At 36.0% G+C, this 25599-nt stretch overlaps 1 protein-coding gene across 2 annotated transcripts in view; it reads left to right on the top strand.

Annotated features, from left to right (window-relative positions):
• The first annotated feature begins 1986 nt into the window (after nt 1-1986).
• The window catches only part of YIPF7 (Yip1 domain family member 7), a 33055-nt gene continuing 9442 nt past the window's right edge, over nt 1987-25599 (top strand). Inside the window, exons 1-4 of one of the 2 annotated variants that reach the window (XM_047719203.1) lie at nt 1987-2111; nt 3807-3923; nt 13469-13629; nt 21885-22030. In XM_047719203.1, coding sequence (XP_047575159.1) covers nt 3808-3923; nt 13469-13629; nt 21885-22030 — 423 coding nt within the window. In that variant the 5' untranslated portion in view covers nt 1987-2111; nt 3807. Of the gene's footprint in view, nt 2112-3806; nt 3924-13468; nt 13630-21884; nt 22063-25599 lie in introns of both variants that reach the window. The other variant, XM_047719204.1, reaches the window with a different exon arrangement.

Raw genomic sequence — 25599 nt, 5'->3', positions numbered from 1 at the left:
GATCCTTCTACCAGTTCTCCCGTTTCAACTGCTGTCTTCCTCTAAGCCACCTGTGTCTCATGCCTATGTTACAGCTACGACATCCTACAAACTGAATGCTGCAAAAACTGGTCATATCGGCCCATTGCTCAAAATCCTGCAGAGGCATCTCATTTCAAGTATAATAAAATCTAGACTCCTTACCATGTCCTTTATGATGTGGCCTCTGCCTATGCCACTGATTTCCATCTCCTTCAACTTTTCCCTGATTCAAAATCACTACCGCATGATTTCTTTCTAAACCACAGCCTGCAAAATTCCTTGCCATCTCAGAGAATTTGCTTTAAATCCTCCTTACATAGTCTTTCAAGTGGCTTCTTTCTCAAAAGTCAAGTCCCAAACCAAATGACCTTCTTTTTTTAATAAAGATTTTTTAAAAAATTTTATTTATTTGACAGACAGAGATCACAAGTAGGCAGAGAGAAAGGGGGAAGCAGACTCCCTGCTGAGCAGAGAGCCTGATGTGGGTCTCTATCCAGGACCCTGAGGTCATGACCTGAGCCAAAGGCAGAGGCTTTAACCCTCTGAGCCACCCAGGCACCCCTCCAAATGACCTTCTTAAGAGATCTTCATTGAATACCCGATCTCCCTCCCCTTCGACCTCTCCATTTAAATAACATACGCTAACTTGATAGATTTCAGTTGATTCCTGAAATTATCTTGGGTACTAATGTGGGCTCTGGACTTATCCTACCAGGTTTCAAACGCTGGCTCTTCCACCTACTACCAGCTTCTACCTGGGAAAGTTTTTTAATCTCTATTTCTTTCCCTCTAAAATGGGATAATAATACTTCATAAGGTTGTTGCAAAAGTTAAATGATTTAAACCTAAAGTTCATAGTACAATGCCTTGTTAGTCATTATCATTTGCTGTAGATATAGTAGAATCAACAGTAAAATATAGCTCTTTATAAGTTTGTCCACTTCTGTAACTATGACATCTAGAACACAATCTGGCACTCCATAATAGATCCTCAATAAAAGCATAAGCCACTGTCACCCGACTGGTCACCTGGTGAAGGACAGCTCTGATCAAAGAAATACTAAATGTTGGAGAAATCCAAATGTTTTAAAGTAATGTGGGAAAGTTTACGTAATTTACCATTCTTGTCTTTGGCTCTAGTTGAAAATTTCTAACAGCCAAATATATTCACCCTTCAACAGCAAATTTCAGTTAATGAAGATCTGGATACATGGGAAATCACCATCTTACAAAGTTATCTGCATGAAGCTGATCACAAAGAAAATTGACTTTCAGCTATGAGGCTGATATTAGAAACAAACCCATGAGGTCTGGATGGGACTGGGGAGTATTAGCCACGTTCCCTGGGTCAGAACTAGGGAGAAGACACCTGGAAATGACCCACAGATATAGAGGGAACCAACTCAGTGGGGGAAATAGGTCTTATGCTTCCAGTGGTCAGGATTGGCTCAAAAATGGAACAGAACATGCCTATCAATAAGCTCTGTTAGATCACATGAGCATATCCATCTTGCGCTCTTATGGAGAAGTAATAAAGGAAAAGAAACCAGATACAGTTTATAGGTCACTTTTCTAAATGTTGTTTATATAAGTTGGTTCACATTTGGATAAAATTGACAACACCCTATTTTCAGACAGTTGATAAAATCGTTATGTTACGGTCCTGTATCATATTGATTTTTATTGTGTATTATTAGGAAATCCTGTCTAGGTTGAATATATTCTTATAGGTTATGAAGCAAAGGGAATATTAAAGCCTCTTGCTTTCCACTGCTTGCCTCAGATGAATGATCTTAGTTTAATGGGACACACACATAGGAAAACTGAAATCTGCCGTTTCACCTTATCAAATTGTATGTCTCTATACCATTTACTGTGTTTGTAACTTTAACAGGTCCTATTAGATACTGGATATTCTGTTTGGCTTTTTTTTTTTTTTTTGGCTGTAGCATCTGTTCCGAGTGTCAGGGTACAAATTTAGAAACTTTTATGAAGAGCCAGCAGGTCATCATCTCACGAACTGATCTGTTATAAATTTCTCAAGTAAAGCTACATTGCTTGGAAGATCTTTTGGCATAAAAAATACAAAGGTATGTATCTAATCCTTCTAATAAACTTGGCATTTAAACAAAACATGAAGCTGAGTTATGTAAGGACTCTCTTACCCATAGTCGTGTTACATAAAGTATTGAATGTTATGAAACCTTACTGTATTCTGTGACATTACTCTTCATGCTTTATAATAACATGTTTTCATGGACTGAGAAAGTTATGCTATTAAATTTTGAATTCTTTAAATTATAAATTATTAAAAGACTTAACACTCTCCAGGTCTTGATTTTAGTTTACGTGATTCATCATAATTCATAGCTACTTTCACACATATTACTAATGAAAAATCCTGATTTATGAAGTCAAATATATGAACTGCTGCATCTAATTTTAGAAAAGCTTTCTGTATTTCCACAGAACTGTAGGAATTTGAAGTATTTGACAATTGCTCAAATATTTCTGATTAATGAAGCTCTTAGAGCTAAGGCTGTTTATGCAATTTCATTTGAAACTTATTATTAGTATTCCATAAATTATTAGATTATGTGGATTGTGCCTCATCATTTTTTTTTAAAGATTTTATTTATTTATTTGTCAGAGAGAGAGAGGGAGAGAGAGCAAGCACAGGCAGACAGAATGGTAGGCAGAGGCAGAGGGAGAAGCAGGCTCCCTGATGAGCAAGGAGCCCACGTGGGACTCGATCCCAGGACGCTGGGATCATGACCTGAGCTGAAGGCAGCTGCTTAACCAACTGAGCCACCCAGGCGTCCCAATGCCTCATCATTTTTAAATTCACTCCTTTGAAATAGAATCCTTTTCAAAAAAAAAGATTAAAATATTGAGTTGAATAACCATATTTCTCCACTTGAAAAGATTCTCCATTCTGTAATTTTCATTCAAAAAGCCACTATACCTTACTATTACTTTCTTCCCCACCTTTTTCTCCACTCAAGTCCTTTTTCCTTCTTCTGGTATTTCTGGGCACTAGGTGTAAATCAAGATCACACACTCTTCTTTGCTCCCTGAGTGAGTACAAACTAGGTAGAGAGTGTGTATAGAAAGATAAGACTCCTCCCTTAGCAGAACTGAGCCTTTCTCCCTCTGACTCAGCCAGAAACCTAGGAGTAGCAGGCAAGGTATGAGAAAAAGGAAAATGTTCCAAATACATTTTAGGAATTGGAAAGTAAAACTAGGAAATTGATTTGTAGGACTTTTTTTGTTTTGTTTGTTTGTTTGTTTTGTGGAGGCATGGGGGAAGCTGTTAGCACATGTTAAAGCTCTAGGAAAAATGAAACTCAAATAGAATTATCATCAACCATTTGTCTTCTGGCTTGCAACATGTGTGCACACATTTAAAGTGAGGAACTAACATTGTTTAAGGGAAAACTTTCTAGATGTATACTAATTTAAAAATCTTTTTTTTTTCTTAAAATGCTGGGAATAAGGAATTTGGTGAAAAATATTAGTTCTTTCTCGTCAGTTAATTTAGTCAAAGTCAAAGTGCTCATGAATGAAAATTTCAGAAAAGTTTGTTGAGAAACACATTTTATAAATGACTTTCTAAATACATTTCCATACCTTTTCTTAATACTTAATTTAACCCATCCAAAGAGTACCTTGTTCTCTAACAGGAATCCATCTATAATCACATCATCAGTTAATACTTGTAAATATCTCAAAAGAAGTTCTATTGAATCATTAAGTTCTCAGTAAAAAGCATTCTTATTTTTCAGGATGTCAAATGTGGGACAATTTGACTGCGATTTTTACCAATCTAATTATACTATTGATAATCAGGAGCAGAGTTCTGAAGATTCTAATATGTATGCATATGTTTATGGATCTAGAAAGTAAGTATTTTATATTGAAAAAATATGCTTTTGTTTTAAGAAGGTGTAATATTTTAGTAAGGGGTTTCCACACTGGGAGGGCTTCTTTGGGGAAAGCGAAAGCTCTCTCCAACATATCTTGGTAAAATACCCAAGAAGAAATGCCAGGAAAGGTCAGAGAAATTAATTCAGTTCACCTCAGGCCCATTTATAGGTGGGTGGTTGGGCTCCTCTTTTCAAAATACCACTTAACAGGGAGCCTGAATATAGGCCCTGGACAGAACAGAAAACATTTCAGTTCACATGATATTTTTTGAGACACTACTCAAAAAATAGATTTTATTTGACTAGTAAACATTTATCAAGTGCCTGCTGTGTGTTAGGAATCCCAATGATAAAAAAGAAGTCTATAATCTTTTCCTTCATAAAATTTAAGAATTTATGTTGGACAGTGGCAATTAAATATGCAATTATAATACAGTGTGAAAACTCTTAAATGGAATTGAAATAAACATATTTCAGAATGTGTTAGTTTTTTAAAAATTTTTTTTAAATTAACATATAATGTATTATTAGCCCCAGGGGTACAGGTCTATGAATCACCAGGTTTACACACTGCACAGCACTCACCATAGCACATACCTTCCCCAATGTCCATAACCCAACCACCATCTCCCTACCCTCCTCCCCCCGGCAACCCTCAGTTTGTTTTGTGAGATTAAGAGTCTCTTATGGTTTGTCTCCCTCCCAATCCCATCTCATTACATTTATTCTTTTCCTACCCCCCAAAACCCCATGTTGCCTCTCAACTTATTCGCATCAGGGAGATCATATGATAATTGTCTTTCTGATTGACTTATTTCGCTAAGCATAATACCCTCTAGTTCCATCCACATCATTGCAAATGACAAAATTTCATTTCTCTTGATGGCTGCATAGTATTCTGTTGTATATATATACACCACATCTTCCTTATCCATTCATGTTGATGGACATCTAGGTTCTTTCCATAGTTTGGCTATTGTGGACATTGCTGCTATAAACATTCAGGGGCACGTGCCCCTTTGGATCACTACATTTGTATCTTTAGGGTAAATACTCAGTAGTGCAATTGCTGGGTCGTAGGGTAGCTCTATTTTCAACTTTTTGAGGAACCTCCATGATGTTTTCCAGAGTGGTTTCACCAGTTTGCATGCCCATCAACAGCGTAAGAGAGTTCCCCTTTCTCCGCATCCTTGCCAGCATCTGTCATTTCCTGACTTGTTAATTTTTGCCATTCTGACTGGTGTGATGTGGTATCTCATTGTGGTTTTGATTTATATCTCCTTGATACCGAGTGATGTGGAGCACTGTGTTAGTTATTTTCAGTTGACAATTCAACTTGAGTTGAAAATAAAAATGATGAAGAGTTTAGTAATTTAGCCTTTACTAGGGTAAATAGGGCATTTATGGTAAGAAGAATTGGTTCAAGTTCTGGCTCTAGCCTTTGTAATATTGGGAAAGATTTTTAACTTCACTTCCTGAGTACATTACACTGCGAAATAAGGACATTAATAGTACCTACTTCATGAAATTATCATAAAGAACAGTTGTGCTAATGTGTAGGATTAGCACACTTAGACCAGTGAACCGTGAGAAGGGTCAGACATTGGAACTTCTAAGCTAACTGTTACTGAATTCTTCCTACGCATTAGGTACTATTGTGAACTGCATGTAAGTTAACTCATTGGATCCTCAGACAATCCTGAGATGAGAGCTAGTATTTTTCCCCGTTTTACTTATGAGAAAACAGGAACCAAGAGAAATTAAGGAACTTTTTCAAGGACACACAACTAATAAGAAATGGGGTTTGGATTTTAGTTCAAAGTTGTTTGATTAGACCCAATACTAGGGTAGGCATATAATTTATTTTAAAATCAAGACATCTGTAAGAGTAAAATGTATGCTAGGAATAATGATGTTGGTACAATAGAACTACAACTAGGTCATCTTAGGTAAAGATGGGATGTGTAGTCACCGCTTCATTTCAACAAGTTTAAGCCAAATAACCACATAACAAATATTTCAAATTTATTAATTCTTGAAGTTTCATTTTCTAAACACAGATAAGTGCCTTGAAAGCTCCAGATAAAAAGGAAAAGATAGAATAAATACAACAAGCAACGGGAACTCTTCAGTTCCAACTATGAACGGGACAGTTTGGAAATTGTTTCCACTAGCTGATCACTCCTGAAGACACAAGAGATAGGTGCTCCTGCTGAACCATTACTCTAAGGTGATAGGGAAAGGATTGGTATAGAATGTTTTTAAAACTATCAAAGTTAAACCTCTGGAGTTTTATCCCATCAATGAACCTAGTCTATGTTGTCCAGCTTCAGTCAGGTACCGTAAAAATTTCCTAAAATGAAAAACAATCTATACTGCCTCCCTCCTCCTTCACTCTCTTTCTATGAATGTTATCATTAGGTATTTTTATCATTAGATTTAAATTTATCATTAGATAAATAGATTTATCCTATTTATAAGAAAAATAGGATAAAAGAATAAGGTTGTAGAGATTTGACTCAATCATTGCAGAATCTAACTACAGAAAAAGAACTTGATTTTATTTCATTTATTATTTATACTTTGAAGATCAAGAAAAAGTGTTTGGTGCCAGAAAAGTGTTAATCAGGCAGAGGGAGTAGCTTGGACAGTAAAGTGTTACAGGATGGTAACTCAAAATATATAATCCAAAATCTAATAGGATTTTTTCTGCTCTATTTCCTATGTTAGTGAAAGAAACTAGTCACCTTTTGTTTCTTTTCTTCAGATGGAGTAAACACATGGGTGGCATCTATGATCTACATTTTCAAACTAAACAAAATTAAAAAATCTAATAAGAGAGGAACAAAACTTTCTCTTTATGTAGGGACTCATGGACCACAGCTTCCCCCCCCCCCACCCCCCAGCACCAAACCACCACCCAATTTTATTTTTCTATTTGATTACACATATCAACATTTCCCAGAAATCAAGATGAAAATGAGATGGAAATGAACATAACCAAAGGGGAAAACTCAAGATTATATTATTTTAAGTTGATGGCCTAACCTGCTTCAGTTCCTTAGCATTTAAATGCAAGTCGTGATTTGGATACAGTAACATTTAAATTCCAATCCACACTGCAAGTCTCAGGAATTAGAAAAGGGCATATTAGCTGTGGTAGTTTTATGAGGTACATAAAATGTGGAGTCAAGTCAGTGACTTACTAGTGTACATCAAACTTGAGAGATTCGATCTTTTATTCATACAGTGAATAGTTCAATTAAAATACACCCCAAAACAGAAAAAAGATGCTAACGATCCTGGCAAAAGACACAGGAATCCAGGAGATAGTTTTAATCAGTTAGTCTCCTTCTCTCTGTCTCTGTCCACCCCCACTCTCATATATGGGAGCAAGTTTTAAAGATTTTATGCATGTATGTATATGTAAGTACATATTTATTTGAGAGAGCTAGTGAGCACGCATGCGTACACATACACACATTCGCCTGAAGGACCAGGGGAGGGGGGAGGTGAAGAGAGAGAGAGGAAGAGAATCTTAAGCAGACTCCACTAGGTGCCCCTGTTGGAGATTGCTTAGAAAACTTGCTCAGTAGCATACTGATCTAAAAGCTGGTTGACTGTAATTTACTAAGACAATAAAAATATTTATATTAAAAAACAAGTTTTCTTATTTTAGGATAAACAAGAAGGCATTTCCTCATTTTAAACAACTATTCAGTCATTCAGATAGACACTATTTTCAACACCTGTAACCTGTCACCTGGGCTATATTTTCCCACTATATTTTTCTATACTTTAAAATGGGAAATCTATTCAAATTATTTAGAGAAAGGACAAGATATTTCCACACAAAAGGAGACAACAGCTGGAAAACTCTCTTTGAATGGTTTCACAGGACTTTAACAGACTGATACTGAATCCCCAGCTTTTCTGAATCCCCTGAGTTGATCTTCCTCTAGAGCGTCAAACACAGTTTTGACTCTGCCAATGGTATGTTGTCACTGTGCACCTGCTGGCTCGGCCAGAATCTGGGAATGATGTAAATGTCAGGTCCCCTGCTACTATTCCCTAAAACACACCACCATTCAACTGATCCTGTACATTTTGTTCTTACTGGGGATATTTAAAATACCAGATTTTACTGGCTTACCTGGAGACTGACATAGATAAACTGTTTCTGGGAGTACCGACTATATTTTTTAATCAACAGGGTATTTTGAGGGGCACCTGAGTGGCTCAGTGGGTTGAGCCTCTGCCTTTGGCTCACGTCATGATCTCAGGGTCCTGGGATCGAGCCCCGCATCAGGCTCTCTGCTCAGCAGGGAGCCTGCTTCCCCTTCTCTCTGCCTGCCTGTCTGTCTGCTTGTGATCTCTCTGTCAAATAAATAAAACCTTAAAAAAAAAAAAAACCAGTGTATTTTTGTTGTTGATCAGTCATATTGTTGTCTCAGGCTGTTTCAGGTGATGATGTTTCAAATTCTGAAACCCTTCCTAGTCTCAGGTTCCAGATGCTATGTCATCTGGCTATATGAAATACACCCATACTTGAATATTAGTTAAAATGTGCAGCTAGACTTTCCATGACTTGTACTTATCTGCTGGTGCATTTTTTTACAACCTGATTTATACTCCAGCCCTCCATGTGACACTGTGACAGCTCATCACCCCATGCCTCCTGGATCAGCTTGACAAAGGAAAGCAGCATCAGGTGACCATCATGAAGGAAGTCTAAACAGATAGTTTTAGAACAACAAAACTTTCAATAAAATACATACCTAGTGGGGCACCTGGGTGGCTCAGTGGGTTAAAGCCTCTGCCTTCGGCTCTAAGTCATGATCTCAGGGTTCTGGGATCGAGCCCCGCATCAGGCTCTCTGCTCGGCAGGGAGCCTGCTTCCTCCTCTCTCTCTCTCTGCCTGCCTCTCTGCTTACTGTGATCTCTATCTGTCAAATAAATAAATAAAGTCTTCAAAAAAAATTAAAAAAAATACATATCTAGTGACTGTGTGATAGGACACAGAAAGCACATTTCTGTAATCATAAAAATTACTACTGAGTCTTTTAACAATGATCTTTTCTTTAATTATTATTTTTTACTATGTTATGTTAGTTACCTTACAGTACATCCTTAGTTTTCGATGTAGTGTTCTGAGATTAATTACAATGATCTCCTATATTTGCTTTGGGCAATGAATGTTAAGTCCTGCTGCCTCAGAGCCAGGGAAAATCTTTTCCCCAGCTGGAGACTATGTCTTATCCTAACACAACATCATCCATCTGGAGACTTGTTGGAACTTTATAAACCCAGGTATGGATGGTGAAAAGGGAAATACTGAAGAATTGGGTGAATGTGCAGAGGGTTTTTATACAGAGCAGGTGTGTGGCCATTGTTTTACTGCTTAGAGACAGAAGTCCTGGCATGTGTATAGGGGAGATTCTCCTGGTAGGAAAACACAACACTGGTGGGATGTTGTCAAAGTCAGTTTGGGTTTTCCAAGGAGACCAAAAATGATGAAAAGTGAAAGATGATCAGCACAGAAGGCATATAAACTCTTGGCCTCTTATTTATGTTGTTTTCTTTGAGGAAGAGACAACTCTTTACAAATACAGAAGATGCGGCTCCAGACTTTGTGGAAGATGTCTAGAATGCTTTAGTGTAAGTCTCAGGGAGAAAAAAGCATACCAAGACGTGGCTCATGTTTATTGATCATTTTTTGCATGCCCAACGCTGTTCTGAGTGCTTTACTTATTTCAGCTAATTTAATTTACAAAAACCTTATGAGATCATCATTATCATTATTATTATTGTTATTATACAGCAGACTTTTTAACGGCTTGGGTGTATTGGTAGAAGAACTGCAAGCCCTGTTCAACTTTAATATCAACAAATACTTTTTTTATTTGGTTCTTACTCATTCATATTTTTTTAACGACTTTATTTATTTATTTGACAGACAGAGATCACAAGCAGGCAAAAAGGCAGGCAGAGAGAGATGGAGAGGAAGAAGCAGAGAGCCTGATGTGGGGCTGGATCCCAGGACCTTGGGATCATGACCTGAGCCAGAGGCAGAGGCTTTAACCCACTGAGCCACCCAGGTGCCCCTCGTTCATATTTTTTAAGGTATACACAATATTATATTAGTTTGATACACAATATTATATTAGTTTCAGGTGTACAACATATTGATTAGACATTTCTATGCATTAATTAATGTTCATCACGATAAATGTAGTTACCATCTATCACCATGCATTATTACAGGGTTATTGACTGTATTTCCTATGCTGTACTTGTCGTCCTCATGACTTTTATATTTTATAACCAGAAGTTTGTACTTTTTAACGTCTTTCACCTATTTTGCCCATCCCCCAAACCTCCTTGCCTCTAGTAACCACTAGTTTCCTTTGTGAGTTCTATTATTATCCTCATTTTACAGATGAGAAAATCAAGGCACTGATGTAAGATAATTTGCCTAAGAGTATAAAACTGGGATTTGAACACAGACAGTATAACTCCAGAAGCTTGTTTGCTAACCACTGCACTCGACTTAGGATAAATTTTCTCATTGGACTGTTTTTATAAGCAAAAGTGTAACCCCCACAGAATCAGGAAGCAAAGGAAGAGTAGTATGACCAAGAATGTTGCCAGTTGTCCTAAAGGAATCTTTTGCAGTCATCACATAGTTGTTTTAAATAATATTTACAGGAAGAGGAGATGCCCACTAACAAAGTTAATGTTTAAACTCTACCAGCCAGAGTTCAGCGTTTATTTTGGTCAAATTCATTGACATTTGTTTCATCTGGGATAATGTGCTAAGTTAAATATCATCAAAATTTCAATATGCCTCTTCTCATAAAGCTAATTAAGATGTTGCGTAATCAAGAAGAGAGGAATATTTTGTTGATATACTCTGCAAAACTCACATTACTATATGAAATATAGATATGATATAACCTTACCATCTTAAGTATTGGGTGGGTACACTAATCTAACTCATGCAATTGCCTTTAGTAAGTTAATAATTCAGGGCTATGTAGTTAACAAAGCAATTAGTAAAGTGTCCAAATATATGGCTAAGAGCACACATCATAATGAGCACTGAGTAATGCATAGAATTAGTGAGTCACTATATGGTACACCTGAAATTAGTATAATCCTGTATATTAACTATAATGGAATTAAAATTAAACACTTAATAAAAAAAAGAAATACATGGTTAAATAAAATTATGGTTATTCATTGCAATTTTCAGAAAAAAGCCTAAAACCTGAAAATTAACATTTACAGAGTTTGTTGGGTAGACGTGTGGACTAATCATATGACTATATTGGTATTGCTTAGATTTTATTCATTGAGATGTAGTGTCAATTGTTAGAGTCAACATGTACAAAGTTAAAAGATAAAAGGAGAGAATTTTAATTCAGATAGTGGTAGTGGGTGACCATGATAATTTATGGGGCACCTGGGTAGCTCAGTGGGTTAAAGCCTCTGCCTTCGGCTCAGGTCATGATCTCAGGGTTCTGGGATTGAGCCCCACATCTGGCTCTCTGCTCAGCAAGGAGCCTGCTTCCCCCCCCCCCCGCCCCTGCCTGCCTCTCTGCCTACTTGTAATATCTGTCTGTCAAATAAACAAATAAAATCTTAAAAAGAAAAAAAAAAAGCTTTTGAGGTTTCCTTTGTTGGATGGAGTTTGAAATTATAGTTTCTTAAATAAATGGTGGGAGAATTTTAATATTATGCCTCCATTATAATAGGACAACAGAGACCAAGCTCCTGATAAAGAAGTTTTGCTGGATGAAGGAGCAGAGAGAGAGAGGAAGGAAAGAGAAAGGGATGGGATCTAGCTGGTAATGGACACTTTTTTTTTTTTTTTCCTTTAATGTGTTTTTCTCTTTGCTGGGGTTGGGTCAATCACCTCTGCTAAATTCCCTCCTTCATGGAAATTGCTTTTCAGGGAGTAACTGTAAAAGTTACCTTTCCTCAAGCCTGGTTAGTCACACCTAGGCCTGAGTTATGGTGATGCTAGGATTGTTTGTCAGTGGAATAGTCCTGGTTAGATGCTGGCCCATTGAGTCAAATTTATTTTCCCCTTCTATTCTTCTAGAAATGCTTCCATTAAAAAAAATATAGATCAAGGGGGGGTTTTCATCAACCAACAAACCATCAGGTTCTTATTTGTAATTCATTTCTACCAATACTTTTGATAGTGGTTCTATTTTACTGACAAAAAGAAAAAAAAAAAAGGTTAGGAATATGCCTCATGGCTAAGGGAACAATAACAGTAATCAACATATGCTGTGGGGGATTCAGGAAGTATTACACCAGGTCCTTGCCCTTAATGAGCTTACCGTTGAGTTGGTGAATGATTAAACACATATATCTCTATTTTCGTAGCTCTGTTTTCCAGAGAAGTTTATTTTCTCTGTCAGGCTTACTCATATAACAGAAGTTGAATATGTTATTCTTAGATTTCATATTAAGCGTAATGTTGGAAGGAAAGTATGAAAAGCCATTTCGTAAATATTTTAATGCAGAGAGATCACAGGGAGCTGCAAAGTTCAGAATCCTGAGCTGTATTTTTAGCTTAGCCCTTAGTGGCTCTGATGAAAGAAACTTAAACATGTTCATAAGGACAACTCCTTACGTGTCTCCCCCTTCCTTCAGGTAAAAACAATTTAAAATGATCAAATAACCTCATATACTTCTTTTTTCCCCTTCCTTCTTTTCTCTAGCTCTAAGAAATTATGTACTGAGTGTTGTTTTCCAACTTTCTAAGACAAATGGTGAAATAAAATCCAATAAAAATGTGGTTAAGAAAGTATCAAAATATCATGCTTCAACAAAACTAAATTGCATACTTCAAAAGAGGGACTTTAAGCCAGCCATAGAATCCTTTTAGGTACTCAAAGATAATTCAGTTGTCAGTAATTATCTGGGAATGGCCAGAGCTAGAAGGTCAGTTTATGTATTTGTTTTTTTTTTTATGAATTGACTCTACTATTAAAACTGTGATTTTTACTTACTTTTGTTTCCACAGATTTATAGGGAATGTCTTTGGTGATTGCCCCTGAAAAAAATCAGTAAAAAAGCAACATTGTATCATCTGAGCACAGCTCAAGCAGCTTCACTTAGGAGTCCAACCCCTGAAGAATTATTTTGCTACATTGGCCAAGTCCTTCAGTGTCCATGAAACTCTGCTTCTTTACCTGTAAAATGGGATTAAAACTACAGTTTTTACCTTACAGAGTATTCATTATGTGGGAAAATGTGAGGCGAAGTGTCCAGCACATTGTCCATAATAAGTATTAGTTGGTATAGATCTTTCTTCTAGAAACTTCTCATGACCAGTTACTTCATTTTTTAAATTAAAGGTAAATTTTAAGCAAGTTATTTCTTTCATGGGTAAATACTCACAAAAACTAGTAGAACTCATAGAAGGAACATTGTAGTTTCCTTCCACCACTTGTCATGATATCCCATTCTGAAATGTATAAAATTCAATATTTTCCTTTCTCTAGACCACCAGCCAGCCAGCAGCCTCCGCCTGCTTTTGTCCCAGCAGAGATGCTCACGTCATCAGGTTACGAGGGACAATATTTTCAGCCAGCATCCAACCCGGATTATTATTCACAATCTTCTTACATTGACAGTTTTGAGGAAGAGCCTCCTTTGCTAGAAGGTAAGTTAAGGAAGTGCTATTAACGTGTGTACAGCTAGAAGAATAATAGCAATAACAGCACGTAATGTGCGGTCAGCATGCTTTGTGTTTTATGTGTGATCGTTCCATGTATAAACAAGTCTGCCAGACGAAGAAGGTGCTGAAACCATCGGACGTTTGTCTCGTGCTTGCGTGGGGGAAAAACTGAAAGTAGATGTGTTGCCATTGCTGTGCTATTAACTGCTGTTATTAAGTGTTTCTTCAATTTGTTGAAGTGTGGACTCCCTGATGGAGGCTAGACAACAGTGAACACATCTTTGAGCAGAGCCGTTGCATCAAAGTAATGGCCCTTCCCATCCCAGTGAATGAAGCTGCTTCTTCTGCTAGGATGCCTGGGGGCCATGGGGGTAGTTTCTCAGTATTTCTTAATTGTCATAGAGATAAGCCAGTCTTTTTTTTTTTTTTTTTTTTTTTTTCTTTTTCTTCCCTGGCTCAAAGGAGCCCCCTCATCCCCAGCTGGGTATGGCTGAGTGCGGAGGAATATACGATTCCAGGGAATAGCACTCCTGGTGGCGAGGAAACCGGTGCACCTTTAGGATTGTTCTTTAGGAATTTCAGGGGGGTTCCATACACTGATTTTTCTCTTCTTTTTAAAATCCGACCATGCTATACCTGCTGCTTTTGCCCTTATAGCAAATCAAATGATGCCAGAAGTATAGGGGCTGGAAAACCAAAACTCAAGTAGATTTAAATTGAAGAGCCAAGGTTGGGACGCCTGGGTGGCTCAGTGGATTAAAGCCTCTGCCTTCAGCTCAGATCGTGATCCCCTCCTGGCATCAAGCCCCACATCGGGCTCTCTGCTCAGCAGGGAGCCTGCTTCCTCCTCTCTCTCTGCCTCCTCTCTGCCTACCTTGTGATCTCTCTGTCAAATAAACAAACAAAATCTTTGAAAAAAAAAAAGTTAAGAGCCAAGGAGAAGTATGAATATATGAATAGTCAACAATTATGCTCTCACCCCTTTATATGTGGTCAATGAAAAGGGCGAGATTAAAATTCCCAATATTTTACATCAAAAAGTCAGTGTTTGCCTCATATGAACAGAGCTAACCACCTGGCATTAAAACATTCTTTCTTTGAGTTCAAAATTTAAAAAAAGGTGAACGATTTTAACTACTCAGAAAAGCACAGGAAATGTTACCATAGGCCTGTTGGCTGGTTAGAAGCCAGTTAGACTTGGGGGATCAGTTATGTTTAACCAATTCAGTCCAGTTTGCCTCTGCAATAATAATCAGTACCTGAAAATTGTAAGTTATCCTTATTAAATATTCTCCTTGATTCCACCAGCATCTCTACTTTAAAAAAAAATCAGTTGTTATAAAATAACCTATATTCAATATAGAAATTTGGCAAATAGAGAAACATATGAGTAAAAATATGAAGACCTCCTAAAATTTTGTCTTTGTGACATGACTTCCATTAATGACTTGATGTATTTTCTTCCAACTTTTAGTCTATTTTTATGAGTGTGTATGTGTGAAATACATATATGTAAATATTTTGCACAAGAATATATGTATTTTAAGTATATATGCTTAAAAGTGAAAAACCATATTTTTGAATACATGTGTATTTATGAATATTTAAAAATGAAAGTTGGATCATACGATGGCTGTGACGTTCTATAGCTTTTAAAGTTACCTAATATCAAAATTATTTCTATGCATGCATTCTTTAAAGTCATTAAATATTATTAGAAAGTATATAGAATGGCTACATAATATTTTTCATATGAAAGTACCATAATTTAAACTCACCTTAAAGGTTAATCCTTATAATAAGTAATGCTTTGGTGAAGTAAGTAACTTTCATCTCTACAGAGTCTGTCCTTACGATGGATCCATAACACTGGGATTACTGGGTCAAAAGGTACTTACACTGTCAAACTGATCTAGAAAAGGATGACCCCTACACCATCATAGTAGAATATGAGATATTTTTGTTAATTGGATGGGTAAAAGGAATACTTTGTAGTTCTTGATTACTAGAAAAGTTACACATTTTTTTCACGTTTATTGACTATTGTTTTTCATATTCTTTGTCAAATTTCTTATTTGAACCTTAAAATTTTTCCTTTTCTTTTTTGATTTTTAAAGATATTTATTTGGTAAGGATATTTAATGATTACCTGGAATATGTATTGCAAACATTTTTTTCCCCAGGTGGTGTTTGCCATCTAATTTGTTAATAGGATGCTAAATCATATAGAAATTTTAATATTTATTTTTTTAACTCCACAATATTTTTCTTGGTAAATTTTATTCAGAATTTATTTCTCCAGCTCTAGCTACTGTTTATATCCTCTTGTATATTCTTAAATTTTTAAATTATCTTTTTGTTTTGCACTTAAATTTTTGATTCATTAAAAATTATTTTAAGTTAGTATGTGAAGTAGGATTTAACTTTTTTTTTTTAAATTTTATTTTTTATAAACATATATTTTTATCCCCAGGGGTACAGGTCTGTGAATCACCAGGTTTACACACTTCACAGCACTCACCATAGCACATACCCTCCCCAATATCCATAACCCCACCCCCCCTCTCCCAACCCCCCTTCCCCTATCAACCCTCAGTTTGTTTTGTGAGATTAAGAGTCACTTATGGTTTGTCTCCCTCCCAATCCCATCTTGTTTCATTTACTCTTCTCCTACCCCCTTAACCCCCCATATTGCATCTCCTCTCCCTCATATCAGGGAGATCATATGATAGTTGTCTTTCTCCGATTGACTTATTTTGCTAAGCATGATACCCTCTAGTTCCATCCACGTCATCGCAAATGGCAAGATTTCATTTCTTTTGATGGCTGCATAGTATTCCATTGTGTATATATACCACATCTTCTTTATCCATTCGTCTGTTGATGGACATCTAGGTTCTTTAGGATTTAACATTTTTTTCTTTAATGAATATCAAATTTTTCCTGTAACATTTGTTGAAAATAATATTTTCTTTTCTGCTTGTCTAAATGTCTCTATTGTGATATTCTAAACTTGAAGGCATCCTCCCTAATATCTTATTAATTTCCAATAGAAAATATACTAGATTTCTTCTCCCACTTTATGTAACTTAGAGAAAATTCTTAGATTTTATTTTCTCTTTGTGATTGTCCCCACCAAATTGCTAATGTATTAGAGATGCAAGCAATTGCACCTAATATAATTTTGCATTTTGAATCTATGAAATTTCTAGATGCTGATTCAATACATTCCTGAGGCTGGGTGACTTTGTGAAAGTCTGGAGCCTCATCTGTTTCAAAGATATGAAAAAGCCACAGGCAGGCTTTCTAAGATAAGGTGATAAATGTCATTTGCTAGTTTTTATTGAGTATACACCAAACAAGGTATCACATTATGAAGCTATAATAATTAACATCCCTTATGCAAAAATATGTTATTTGAAAGTGTGCTTCTTTATTCCTTAAATACTTTGTTGTCTAAAAGACTTGTTTGGTGATTTTATGTAAGAATGATAACTTTTCCTATTTGATTATGTACAATCAATATGTTAACAAATGTATCTTGAAGAATAATAGCCAATTCAAGTCTGTCAAACCAGAAAAATTACTGTGCTATTCAGTACTTATATTTGTAGCACAGCCCAATGTTTCTATTTAAAAGGCCAGTGCCACCATTTGCATAGAAAACAAAGATATTAATTCATTTTTATAGCATATATATCATATACTTTACTACCACTAGATGACAGCAAAACAATAAATTTTATATTCAAATTTCACAGCGGTTTCATCTTTTATCTTGTATAATAAGGTACTATATTAGGATATTTACAATTAATAAATACTTATAATCTCATTTGCATACCTTGTAATTAATTTGAAAACAAAATATTATGGAGATGTATTTTGGTAGAAAACACATAAATTCTTTTTTGGTATGACAATATTTAGTAGGTCTTATGTTCACTCACTGTTTCATGACTCGATGTTGAAACATGTGCAGAAGTTGATGCCATCAAATAAACGTCTGAAATCAGTAATAATGCCTCACAAGGCGTTTTACATCTGAGTTTCTTCAGGAATAATTATTATGCTTTTTGAGGAAAAAGGTATTTTGAATTAAAGGCCACTGTGTTGTGGCAAATGCTGAAAACATATTACTAACATAAATGTCTTAATCGCAAAAAAAGTTTGAAAACAACATAAGGCTTAGGTGAAATTAATTTAAGCTACAATATTTCTCAGTTTTTAAAATCTGCTTTTTAAAAATCACACGAGACATTCTAACTTCATTTTAAGCTTGGTGAATTGCTCACCTCCTCCAAAGTGTATGTTTGTTAAGAAATATATAACTATACGGGGCGCCTGGGTGGCTCAGTGGGTTAAAGCCTCTGCCTTCGGCTCAGGTCCTGATCCCAGGGTCCTGGGATCAAGCCCCGCAATGGGCTCTCTGCTCAGCAGGGAGCCTGCTTCCTCCTCTCTCTCTGTCTACTTGTGATCTCTATATGTCAAATAAATAAATAAAATGTTAAAAAAAAAAGAAATATATAACTACATGGTGATAATAGAAAGGATGCAGCACAAAAGTTGAAATGGACATAAGCAGTCAAATTCTTTCTTTTTAAGCTAGGGATAGCGATGGTCAGCCTGGATATGAAATAAGTGAAAAAAAAGATCCTTACTACTGCAGTGTAGACCAATGTCTGTCCAATCTTTTGAAAATGTCTAGGTCCCTGTGAGAGTAAGACCCCTCTTTGTCATGGCAGGCATTAAAGTCCATCTGGTATTTTGTGTATGGAAAGTCAGATATGCAAGATGTCAGGTGATACGTGCAGGTATAAAAGCATTTGAACTATACTTTGTATCTAACCAAAGACTGTCACTGTCCTGGGAAGGGAAGTTGAATGCCTTGTACAAATGATTTAGGGAAAAAATCCTTCACATGGGAAAACTGAGCTCAATTAAAAAAAAAAAAAAAAAGTTGTGAGATTAGGTACACGTTGACATCCATAGCTCTATGATTAAAAGCAAGATTTTTGGTTTTTTGCTGTTTTGTTTTGTGTGTGGGGTGTGTGTGTGTATACCTTTATACTCACCCCTTCCTGTGTCTCTCACCCTCAGCTAACCAATTTTCTACTCCGTTTCTATGAGGTTGACTCTTTTTTTCTCCTTGATTTTAGATTCCACAAATGACGCTACACAGTATTTGTCTTTCTCTATTTTTTTAAATTAACATAATGTCCTCAAGGTCCATCCATGTCATTGCAAACGGCAGGATTTCCTTCTTTCTCACGAATGAATATTCCATCGTATGTATATCCCACATCTTTTTTATCTGTTCACCCACTGACAGACATTTAGGTTGTTCCCATGTCCTGATTATTGTGAAAATGCTGCATTGAACATGGGAGATCATGTATCTCTTTGATGTCCTGTTTCCATTGCCTTTGGATATGTATCCAGAAGTGGGATTGCTGGATCATATAGAAGTTCTTTTTTTTTTTTTTTCCTTTTTTTCTTTTTTTATATTGGCCAGGTTCAGTGCTCAGGTCAAATGGTTGGATGCCAACCATTGCTGCCCTGGGGACTGACCCACAGTGTTCTCTGCTAAATGCCCATGTCCTCCAGCCATAAGTGGACATGTTGTCAGCCTGGCCTGGGCAGAGGCCACAGTGGGGTAATGGGAGCGCTTATTATTATTTTTTTTTAATTTTTGAGGAATGTCTGTACTATTTTCCACAGTGGCTGCATGAATTTACATTCCCACCTACAGTGCACAAGCGTTCCCCTTTCTCCACATCCTAATCAACACTTACTTCTCATCTTTTTGATAATAGCATTCTTTTTTTTTTTTTAAAGATTTTATTTATTTATTTGACAGAGAGAGATCACAAGTAGATGGAGAGGCAGGCAGAGAGAGAGAGAGAGGGAAGCAGGATCTCTGCCGAGCAGAGAACCCGATGCGGGACTTGATCCCAGGACCCTGAGATCATAACCTGAGCGGAAGGCAGCGGCTTAACCCACTGAGCCACCCAGGCGCCCTGATAATAGCATTCTAATGAGGAGTGTGAGGCGATACCTCATTGTGGTTTTGACTGCATTGCCCTGAGAATTAGTGATATTGAGAACTTTTTCGCGTACCTGTTGGACATTTGCATGTCCTCTTTGGAAAAATGTCTATTCAGATCCTTTGCTGCTTTTGTAATTGTATTGTTTGTCTTGGGGAGGAAACATGGGTTCTTGAATTAGATTCTCCAGCATTGAAATCTGTATTTTCTGTTACTAGTTCAGTGCCTTTGGACAAATTCTTCATATCTCAAAACCTCAGATATCTGATGCACAAAATAGGAATAAAATAACAGCCCTAGCCTCATTACATGTCTGTAAGACCAATGCATACAAATCTTGTAGAGCCCGCAGCAGAATTCAGTGAGAACAGTAACAACAATAACAACAAAGAAACAAACAAACAAACAAAAAACCCATTCAGTTCTTTTTAGCTGAAATGCATTGTTCTTTACAGTAGTTTATCTCTAATTATTCTGGGTCTCTGGCTTACTCTTATTCAAATTTAAAATGATAGCAGTAGTCAGCATGATTATTGGGTCCTAAATAGTAAAGTCCTGTTCTTCTCCTTTTTGAATGTTCTTTTTTCCTACTCAAGATACATTTTAATGTTTATCTTTATAGAACTGGTGAGAAAAGAAACCGATGTGGTGTTACTATTTATTTCTGTATTCAGTGGATATCAGGTAGCTGGGTTTTTTTAAAAAAATTAAATAAAAATGTAAGAGGGGCAGGATCTAGCAGAAGGATCTGTGATGTGGCAGTCAGAATTACTTAAAAACAAGGTATTGGGGAAAAATAGATATTTCTAAATGAATTTGGACTCATGGACAATAAGCTCCATTGATTTTGAATATTTTATTCTACCACCGCCACTCACAAAAGGGAAAGGTTAACTTGTCTCAAGAATTTCACTTTGGATACATAGATTGAACCACAGTAGCACAGACCTTTTTAAAATACGGGTATAAGAAAGAGACATCCGCTTTTCTCCTCTGTGGAGGTTAAGGCAATTAGCATACAACTACTTTTCTCATCAGGCAAGGTGGAAATAAAATCCCAGATCTGGGCTAAATATCTTTACTTTAGATAATACTGCTAATTGAGCAATTATACCATGTTTGATATAAGTATGATATGATTTCAGAAGTGTTGTTCCAGGATTTTTTGCCTTTTGTGCCCACAGTTCTTGGTCACAATGGTTTGACGAATGAAGAGGTAGGCCAGATGAAGAGTGGAGGACAGCCAAAGCGGAGTTTATTGAGTGGTAGTATAAAGCTCCTAGAGAGGGTGGGGGGCCCAAGAGGGCTGCCCTTGGAGTTCCTAAGAGGGGTTTTTATGAGCTCTTTTGTGAAACTATCTTAAGCAATCAGAGTGTGCTGAGTCATACCAATCAGGGCTTTGGTCACTTATCTGTCTCCTTATTAGGTTCATGTCAGCATACTGATGGTCTTTTTTGCTGACAACTGGTGCTTATGTCTTAACTGCCCATTGCCTATGATGGTGACATATGCTTTGTGGTTAATTGTCTTATTTTAGGATGTTTTGCTGAAGTCATTTCTGCAAAGGCTGCAAGCAGAACGCTAGTGTAGTCTTGTCCAAGCTGCAAAACAGGTTGTCACTGCTGTTTTATTGTAGCTATCCTGACTCCATATATTGTTGTTGGGGACACTGGCCCTGACTCCCTAACTATCTAACTAACTCCTAACAGTGTTATTAAGGGAAAATGGGGGGGGGGGAGGAAATATCTAATATCTAATATTAATTAAGCAATATGATGGGACTTTGGGTCTCTTAGTTACCATTTTATTTTATTTTTTATTGTAGAACATCTATTTCCCAATTTTCAGCTAGATTTTAAGCTTATATTTGGTGCATAAGGCATGGAAATTTTCCCTTGATGTAATTATTTCTCTAAAATATTTCTTTAGTTCCTTGTTTGGGAACAACAAATCTTTTGTTGTTGTTGTTGTTGTTAAATTACTGTACATTGCATAGAACTTTAGATTTTGGAGGTGTAACAGTCTGATGAAAGTGCTAAGTAAATTAATGAGATATGTTAAATTTAAGTAAACATTATCCATGTTTATTTTTTATATTATTTACTATTTATTATTTATTTATTTATTTATTTATTTATATTATTTATTATTATTTTTTATATTATTATTCCTTTTGTTTGTTTGTTTTTGCAGAACTTGGAATTAATTTTGATCACATATGGCAAAAAACCTTGACCGTGTTAAACCCGCTGAAGCCAGCAGATGGCAGCATTATGAATGAAACGGACCTCGCTGGGCCGATCCTGTTTTGTATCGCTCTGGGAGCCACCTTGCTTCTGGTAACAGACGGCGGCAAGCACCAGATTTTAATGTGTGTCAAGTGTCATTTTTGAAGAAGTCTTTGTTAATACAGGAGACTATATGTTACTTGATAAAGTGTAGATTATTTAATTTATACCTACCCTGTGTGTGTGTGTGTATGTGTGTGTGTGTGTGTGTGGCAAAGCTAATTGAACCATAGTGATAAAGAGAAACAACCCTCAAGTATTAGGACAGAAAAAAATATAAATTTAAACAGAATATCAAAAATCAAATCACCAAGTAAGTTTTTAACAAAGCGGGCAATCCCTTATGTCTTTCTTGTTATTCAGAAAAGATTGTCAATTTGAAAAAGTTGAAGAACACATGGATTTGGGAAATACTGGCCCAAATTTTATTTCTTGTTTTCTGTGACACTTCTGTTGTGACACCAGAAAAATCCTTTCTCTTTGCTCGTCATTATCTCTGCTGGGGTGTACCTATAGAATATTTCAAATACTGTGTGAGGTATGAGTATGAGATGAGTCTCCTTGTTTCCGGTTAGGTTATGATGAGTACATTAATTCACAATGTGTAACCAGTGATTTGTATATTTAGCCTATATATTTCTCTATTATTTGAGTTTTCTGCTTTTTGTATAGGCATTTTTCCCCTTGACTTTACCATTCGTCTTGTGTATGGGCCTCTTTCATTCTTTAAATCGGGACTAATGTGATTGAGTCTCCAAAGAAGTAAAGAAAAACACATTTTCACCCACGTTAAGTTTAGAAGACATTTAGCTCATACTTGAGAAAAATGTTTCATTTAAAGAAAAAGGAAGAAAAAGAGAAAATGTCTATGATTTTAAACCAAGGAAGTAATGACTATATGTGAAAAACAGAGGATGAAAAAGATGGTCAGGCCAGTCTGAAAAGTATAGTTTCATTAAGGGACAAAGAGATAAACTTGACAGAAGAAAGAATACAGGAATATTAAAATAAAATAAAAATTCTAGGAAAAGCCCTTAAAATAACTCTTCACTCCACTACTCTGTCTCTTGGCTATCCACTTTCCATAAATGCTTTTTTCTCCACTATAGTTATAGTTTTCAAAAGTAGATGTAAAATGTATTTGCAACTAAATAAATTTTCACTTTTTATTTATTAATTTATTTTATACCAGTCAAAATACTTAGAGCAATCTAGTTTCTGCATGGTGATATGATTAATAATCACATCATATTTATGCAATACAATAGTATTTAGTGATAGCATCTTATTTCTTCCTTTGAACTTCAGCAAATGAAAATACTCTGTAAATCAAACACTATATCAACTAGAGTTTTAATTTAGTCTTTAACTTCACTTCTCTCTTTGTCACAGTAATTTGATAATCTTAGCTACACTAAGTTAAGACCATGTCAATTAATCAAATAGAAACAATAAATTTAATATATTAAACCATATTTCTTTTTCAAGTGATTTCTAATATAACAGCTGTTTGTTTTCTTATAGAAAATGTTAGTATTACCATCCCTTAAAGGAAAGCATTAATCCCATTAAGATCTCTTTGGGATGGGATGCCTGGGTGGCTCAGTTGGTTAAGCAGCTGCCTTCGGCTCGGGTCATGATCCCAGCGTCCTGGGATCGAGTCCCACATCGGGCTCCTTGCTTGGCGGTGAGCCTGCTTCTCCCTCTGCCTCTGCCTGCCACTCTGTCTGCCTGTGCTCACTCTCGCTTCTCTCTATGACAAATAAATAAATAAAATCTTAAAAAAAAAAAAAAAAGATCTCTTTGGGGTGTATAAAGTTAGTTGGAATTATTTAAATATCCTCTTTTTTGTTTGAAGTACAAAACAATATAGGCTAAGAACCCAAATGGAAGTGAGAAATTGAACGTACCCCTAACTTTGCCTCTGGGTATGAGCTTGAGATTTTTGTTTCTTATTTCTTCATTTCTTCATTTTGAAGACAAAAAACACTTATGTAAGTAGTTCTTAAGGTTCCTTTCAGCTGTAAAATTTGGAGGAATATGTGAAAGTGCATATTTTCTGAAATATTTTAAGCAGACATTATCAGTTTTATTTTCCCATTAGATGTCATTACTTCAGAATTGATTCTAATACATGTAGAGCAATAAAGACCAAAAACAACAAAAAAATCATCCAGGTATATACTAATGAAGTCAGATTTCACTCAGAGCCCATTTGAAACTAAACTAACCATGCCCTGGGTATCTAGAATTAAAATGTAAAAGAAAAGTTTATGGGCTGGTATATGCATTGTACTAGAGAAAGCAAAATTGAATCCAAAACAACAATCGATTTGTTCATTTTCTTCAGAGGCATAAAACTCATGATCACATACTTATCATTTTTATAATTTATGTTGACATAAGGCATGACATAGTATCTTTTAGTGACTTTCTTCATGTTGAAGGAGGCAAACCAAAGAGGACAGCTTCAAACAGGTAGCATAAATTTAGTTTTATTTTTGCTGTCAAAATTATTTTACTCCCAAAACAAGGAAGATAAGTGGTTTAAAAGTATGGCTCCCTTTAATTTTTCTGGTAACTCTAAGAGTATGATCTGGAAAAGGAACATGCATGACCAATGTAAAAGCATAATCAGAAGAATAATGAGTATTTCAAATTCAGATTTAGTAATGAAGGTGGTACAAGGAGGACATGTGAATTTTGAGTTTAAGAAGAAATGGAACATTGGTTTTCCATTTTAGTTACAAGCCCGTTTTTAGAATTTGAAACAAGTTAAAAATGGCGATGGCCCCTGCCAAATGGAATCACAACTTAGAATGGATAAACTGACAAGAGAAGAGATGAGGAGAACAGTCACTAACTCATATCCCGAAGGGACAGTTTTACTCTCAAATTAATTTTGTCCACCCTCTATATACCCCACCCTTTTTATAAAAGTGCTTGGGGTCAGAAAGTTCTAGCTCTGTGTGTTTTGGTTGTGGGGAAGTTGACCTTCACTGTTACAGCTTTTGCTACCTCAGAATTATCCCATCCAATTAAAATATTAAGTAGGATATTTCTCTAATACAAGTGATTTTAAATGGTCACTATTTTCCAAGTGGAAAAAACTCACCCAATAGAACAATAACTAAGAGGGTTCTTAAGCATGTCCATTAGCATTATTAGTATTATTTCACAAGATAGCCATGAAAATACAAAAGTTACTCAGTAAGAACTCATTATGGTTACTGCAGGAGAGAATTCTGCAAGCACAGCCCAGGGACATTTTGTGAAAAGACTTGGTAGTGACCAATCTCCCCATCTCTGTAGAGGAAGAAGAACTCAAAATAGCTAGATAATTTTGAACATTAAAATGGTCAAATATTCTCCATTAATTAATTGCAAAGTAAATATCTCTTTACTCTATAAGACATAAAGACTGTATAGATAACAGCCATGGAGAAGAGAACATGACAGCTAAAAAGCTCACTCTCCGCATTTACCAGATCCTTCCTTGTTTTGCATGATTCCCATGAAAAACAGAGTCAGCCTATTCAATATTTACCCAGAATTTCTAATCAGCGTAATGTAAATAGAAAAACTAAGTGCGTTCTTTACTGGAGCTTTGGCATCCTCAG

Source organism: Lutra lutra, chromosome 2 (assembly GCF_902655055.1).
Source record: "Lutra lutra chromosome 2, mLutLut1.2, whole genome shotgun sequence".
Classification (NCBI taxonomy): domain Eukaryota; kingdom Metazoa; phylum Chordata; class Mammalia; order Carnivora; family Mustelidae; genus Lutra; species Lutra lutra.
Note: the sequence above shows the minus strand (reverse complement) of the source record. Positions and strands in the feature narration are given on the sequence as shown.